The sequence below is a fragment of the Cheilinus undulatus genome, linkage group 24, assembly GCF_018320785.1.
Source record: "Cheilinus undulatus linkage group 24, ASM1832078v1, whole genome shotgun sequence".
Taxonomy (NCBI): Eukaryota; Metazoa; Chordata; class Actinopteri; order Labriformes; family Labridae; genus Cheilinus; species Cheilinus undulatus.
Window position 1 is genome coordinate 3,310,388 of NC_054888.1, and position 5,667 is coordinate 3,316,054.

At 40.9% G+C, this 5,667-nt stretch overlaps 1 protein-coding gene across 1 annotated transcript; it reads left to right on the forward strand.

Annotated features, from left to right (window-relative positions):
* LOC121506057 (GDP-Man:Man(3)GlcNAc(2)-PP-Dol alpha-1,2-mannosyltransferase-like) lies at positions 1 to 4,541 on the forward strand. Its single transcript, XM_041781558.1, has 5 exons — positions 1 to 97; positions 1,980 to 2,201; positions 2,273 to 2,644; positions 2,724 to 3,289; positions 3,544 to 4,541. The coding sequence occupies exons 1-5, from the start codon at positions 51 to 53 to the stop codon at positions 3,825 to 3,827; spliced, it is 1,491 nt and encodes a 496-aa protein (XP_041637492.1). The 5' UTR covers positions 1 to 50; the 3' UTR covers positions 3,828 to 4,541.
* Positions 4,542 to 5,667: the final 1,126 nt, after the last annotated feature.

Genomic DNA, 5,667 nt, shown 5'->3' on the forward strand with positions numbered 1-5,667 from the left:
AGGAAGAAGAAGAAGAAGAAGAAGAAGAAGAAGAAATATTGGTTGTAAAGATGTCTGCTCACGATCAGCTGGTTCTCTGTTTGTGTGAATTAACACGGTAAGATATTAAATATTAAAAATTATGGCATAAAAATAACTCACATGTCGAAATGTCCAATTTAAAGCCGTAGTTACCTTCTAATGCTACATGAGCTAATACCCTGGAGAAGCTAACTGTTGTATTGTAACGTCATTTACGTCGATTACGTCATTATTAATGATTTATAATTATTATTATTCAGCTAACGGTTGACAATAGTTGTAAATGAATACGCCAACATATTTTATTGTAAAGATAAATGTTTTTTTTTTTTTAATTCAGCTGTTCAGTACTGTTCAGGACCGTCTACGTCAGGGGTTCTCAACCTTTTCAGCCCCCCCAGAATAAAAAACAGAGACCCGGGACCCCCACTGGACCTGAAGATGGTTGGACAGCCTAGAATAGTCATGTGGAGACAAGGCTGTCCAGTAGGGGGGAAATGGGAGAGCTTTCTGGGGGCCAGCAAAACCATGGTCCACTGTAAAGTGAAGTTGTGGTATTTTATATTTAACCTGAATCATAACCACTCTTATCAAAGAAACACATTTTAATTCATGTGTGTAATAAGTAGTCCTCTTAAAAATGTAAACAATTTTGTTATAAACAGAAATAAAATACATTAAAAACAGCAAAAATGGGTTAATAATGACAAGAAATGGTGGGAAAGGTGGTGAAAATGGATTTGAAACGTAGCAGAAATGGGGTAGAAATGCCAAAAATTACATATAAATGGCAAAATAACCACTAAAAAATGTCAAAAATGGGTTAAAGTGGCAAAAGTGGGCATATTGAGCAGTAAAACATGATTCAGAAGTGGCTGAAATGGTGTTAAAGTCGCAAAAAAAGGTGGAAATTTGGCAAAATGAGATGAAAATTGATAGAAACTGGCAAAAATTGGCATATCAAACTGTGAAATGTGGCTTAAAAAGTGGTGAAAGGGGTTGAAAGTGTCAAAAGAGCCAACAATAGACAGAGAGTTGCAAGATTTGGTTCAGAAGTGGCAAAAACAGAAAAAAAAGTTGTTTAAAGGGTTTGAAATGGACAAAAAATGGGTTTGAGTTTCAAAAATTTGGTAAAATTGATGGGAAAAGTGATGAAAACGGGTTAAAATGTGGCAAAATTGGTGTAATTTAAAAAATGTTCTTTATATTTTTTAAGGCATCTGTAGACCCCCTCTCAGTGTCTCACAACCCCAAATGAGGTCCCGACCCCAACATTGAGAACCCCTGGTCTATGTGATAGCAATACCAGTAGATTTGACAGCAGTTAAACTGTAATGAAGTTTATTTAACATTATCAACACGTTTATGATGGTCAAAACGCTTATTTGATGCCCATGTGTTGTTTTTATTGTGTTGATTTCTTTTTCTTCTCCAGTAATAATTTTAGAAAGCCTGTGGTTAAGAAAATCAAGAATTTTGGGAGGACTTTATGAACATTACGTCTTAGTTAGAATTGCCAAGATTCCAGATTCAGAAACTTTGATTTGATTAAAAAACTGAAAATTAAACCATACTGACACCCATTTCAATCCCTGACAAGTGGAAACTTAAGGCACATTTAAGGTAAATTCTTGTTTTAATATCCAACAATCTACCGATTATCCACCATCAGGGCCTATATCCAGTATTTGGCCTATTGTCTGTTTCAGCATTTGAATTAAGTGGTGGCTGATAAAGGGAAGGGGATCTATTTTCTTCCCCTCATCCTGGGCTGGGTTGCGGTGTGAGCTCATTAAGTGGATAATGTTCTCTCCAGGGATCCTATCCATCCTCGTAGTACCAATGCAGTAAACAATATTTAGACTGTTTCCTTAAATTCCAGCCTGATAGCTGAATAAAAATGCTGATTTTCTGCTGTTATACATCTGAGTGACCATTTCTCTGTCTTTGTGTTTCAGGTTGCTGTGGAAGTTGCTGCTGCCTCTTCTGTTTCTCTGTGTACTACTTATCGCCCTCTTGGTCCTGCTGCTGCTTGCTGTTCGTTTCTGGCTTCAGAGCAACAGGGACGCTCGGCGAGCGAGAGACGGACGCCCGACTGTAGCCTTCTTCCACCCGTACTGCAACGCTGGTGGAGGAGGGGAGAGGGTGCTCTGGTGTGCAATCAGAGCTCTACAGAACAGGTAAAACCTTCATTCATGACATGAAGTTGACAGCTTTGTGCAGCTATTTGAGCAAACGGTTTCTTTTGCAGGTATGTGGGCGTCAACTTTGTGGTTTACACAGGGGACCTGGGTGTGACGGGTCAGCAGATTCTGGATGGAGCTCGTCGTCGTTTCAACATCGTCCTTCCCCGGCCGGTCCAGTTCGTGTTCCTGAGGCATCGGCTGCTGGTGGAGCCTGGCTTGTTTCCTCACTTCACCCTGCTGGGTCAGAGCGTGGGCTCCATCTTTCTAGGATGGGAGGCTCTGACGGAGTTCGTCCCTGATCTTTACATAGACTCCATGGGCTATGCCTTCACTCTGCCGCTGTTCCGCTATCTGGGAGGCTGCAGCGTGGGGAGTTACGTTCACTACCCCACCATCAGCAGTGACATGCTGTCTGTGGTGAGAGAGAGGAACCCCAGGTAATAAAGGATAACAGTTATTGATCTACCGCTTAATGGATCTGAAACTATCATCTTAAAGAAAGTGTTGATGTTCTAGGTTCAACAACGCTGGCTTCGTCTCCAACAGCCTCCTCCTGAGCGCCATCAAAGTCGTCTACTACTGCCTCTTCGCTCTGCTCTACGGCATGGCCGGCTCCTGCAGCGACCTCATCATGGTCAACTCCTCCTGGACGCTCGACCACATCCTGTCGCTGTGGCGTGCCCCGAACCGCACCAGCGTCATCTACCCGCCTTGTAACGTCAGCGCCTTCTTGGATATCCCTTTAGAGGAGGACGGGGACAAGAAGTGTCACTCCATCATCTCTGTCGGGCAGTTCAGGCCGGAGAAAGACCACCAGCTGCAGATCAGGGCGTTTAAGAAGGTGCTGGACCGGAGGCGGGAGGGGGCGGGGGGTAGGGAGGCGCTGAAGCTGGTTCTGATTGGTGGATGCAGGAACCAGGAGGACGAGGATCGAGTGCTGTTGTTACGGGGGCTGTGCCAAGAGCTGGGAGTAGCCGACCGGGTCGAGTTCAGACTGAATGTTTCTTTTGAGGAGCTGAAGAGGGAGATGGAGGACGCAACCATCGGCCTTCACACCATGTGGAACGAACACTTTGGAATAGGTAATTCATTCATCTGAAGTTACAATTCCAAAAATGTTGGGGCGCTGTGTAAAATGTAAATAAAAATGACAGTGATTTCAAATCTTATATTTTTCATGGAATGGTAGAATGTCTTAGTTTCATGGTGTTTCTGTTTTATTGTAAATAAATTCTGGGTTTATGAGGTCTGAAAATCATGCTTTTATTTACATTTTTCTCAGTGTAACTAATGAAATTGACTTCTTGTTTCTGAATTCCTTCGTTCCTTGCTCCAGGGATCGTGGAGTGTATGGCAGCAGGAAAAGTCATCTTAGCTCACAAATCTGGCGGTCCGAAGCTCGACATCGTGGTCCCTTACGAAGGCGGCCAAACAGGCTTCCTTGCCGATGACGAGGAAAGTTATGCAGAGGCCATCGAGAGGATCCTCGCTCTGCCGCCTGAAGCCCGTCTGCAGATCAGACGCAACGCACGCCAGTCCGTCGCTCGCTTCTCGGATCAGGAGTTTGAAGAGTGTTTCTGTGGCGCCATGGAGCTTCTGATGGGAACGCTGGAGGGATGAAAGAGGACTTGATCATTGTTTGGATTTAGGGCACTTTTACTTTGATGCACTGTGGCGCTGACTGTCGACACGAGATTTGATTGTGTCGGTTTACTGAATTTCTAGAGGGACAGATGAGATTAACAGCATGTAGAAAAAGAGTGAATCCAGCTAGATTACCCTGCTGGATTAAAGATGGAAACATTCCTCTCTCTGTCAGCTGAACAAAACAATATTTACAATGTTTAACATGGTACAACGTGGCTGAAGGGAACAAACTAGTCTTTTAGAGGACAATCGTATGCTGGAAAAGTCTCAGAGATATTTATTTATATTCCTGAAATGTGAAATATTTTTGATATTAATGATGAATGTAAATAAGAATAAAATATATGATGTGGGATGCTGTAAAAGCATTAAATATTTTAGAAATGTTAATATACAGACTTTAACATATCCATGGAGAGGGAACGACCACCTGCTGGTTATATGCCTCTGCAGTGGTGGTGGACTGGACTGGACTGGAGAAACACAAAAGTTCTTCTATATTTATAATAATAGACATCCTGGTTATTATTACGTTTTTATAACTACTACACCTCTGATACAAGAGACGAGGAATCACAAGGACACACAAGTGATGAGGGCGGTGGAAATGAACTTTGTGACGCTTTGCCCTTTAAAGCAGGAGTGTCAAACTCAGTCACAGAAGGGGCCAGATTCTGGATTAAGGTCTAACCTTAGGGCCCAACAGGGTCCACATTTTCACCAGTTATGGGTGGAAAAATGAGCAGTGATGAAAAATGATTTTGAGAATTAAAAAGTCAAAATGATAAGTTAGAAGGCATAAAATCTGAAATAAAAAGTCAAACCTCTAAGTTTGAAAGGTCAAAACACAAAATAATGATTAAAATAATGCTTTTAAAAGGCAAATATATAGAAAGAGAGTCACAGTCATGTTTTTAAGGCAAAGATATGATTTACAAGTTAAAATGGTGCACCTAAAATGTCAAAATATGAGATAAAAAGTCAAAACAATTAATTGAAAATGTCCAAATATGAGATAAAGGTTAAAATAATGATAAGAAAAGGTCAAAATATGACATGTCAAAATAATAAATTTAAAAAGTCAAAATTATAAATTGAAAAAGCTAAAATTATTAGATGAAGTCAAAATCATAAGTTGAAAAGATTAAAATATGAGACAAAAGGTCAAAATAATACATTGAAAATGGTGAAAATATGAAATAAAAGCCCAAATAATCAATTGATGTCATAATTATGCAATTCAAAATTGAAAATATGAAATGAAAACACAAAAGAATTCTTTTCCCACATTTCTTTTTTTCTATTTTTTGTTTTTTTTTTACTCTTTAATTTTTTCACATTTTTATGACTTCAGGATATCTGATATCATCATGGTTCTGTTTACATTTTTATTCTGGAGGAAATCTGCAGACCTCATATTTTTGGGCCAGTTATAATAAGACTTTGATAAGATTGTGCGGACCGGGTGTAATTGTACCACAAGTCGGATTTGGCCCCCAGGCCCTGAGGTTGACACCTCTGCTTTAAAGGGTACTTCAGCAGGTTTCATCCAATAAGAGTGTCACCTTTTGCCCACCAGAGGGCCCTGAAGGAGGCACTGTCAAATTATGTCCTCTCAGAGAAGTTCCTGGAAAGTAGTTTGTTATATTTATCTACTTGAGAGGTGCAGAAGAGGGCACCATGTCAGATTTTTCTCACTTACAGGACAACCAAGAGGCCCCCTGTCAAATACTGCCCAGTTGGAGGGCACGTTGTTGAATTATGCCCCCTTAGTAGGCACTTTGTCCACTTAAAAGAGACCAAAACAGGCACA

What these genes read in the sequence shown, in the direction of transcription:
- LOC121506057 (XM_041781558.1), top strand. Translation starts at nt 51, where the DNA reads ATGTCTGCTCACGATCAGCTGGTTCTCTGTTTGTGTGAATTAACACG. An exon ending in GTGAGAGAGAGGAACCCCAG is followed by an intron (nt 2,645 to 2,723) that starts GTAATAAAGGAT and finishes TTGATGTTCTAG; the next exon opens with GTTCAACAACGCTGGCTTCG. An exon ending in GAACGAACACTTTGGAATAG is followed by an intron (nt 3,290 to 3,543) that starts GTAATTCATTCA and finishes TCCTTGCTCCAG; the next exon opens with GGATCGTGGAGTGTATGGCA.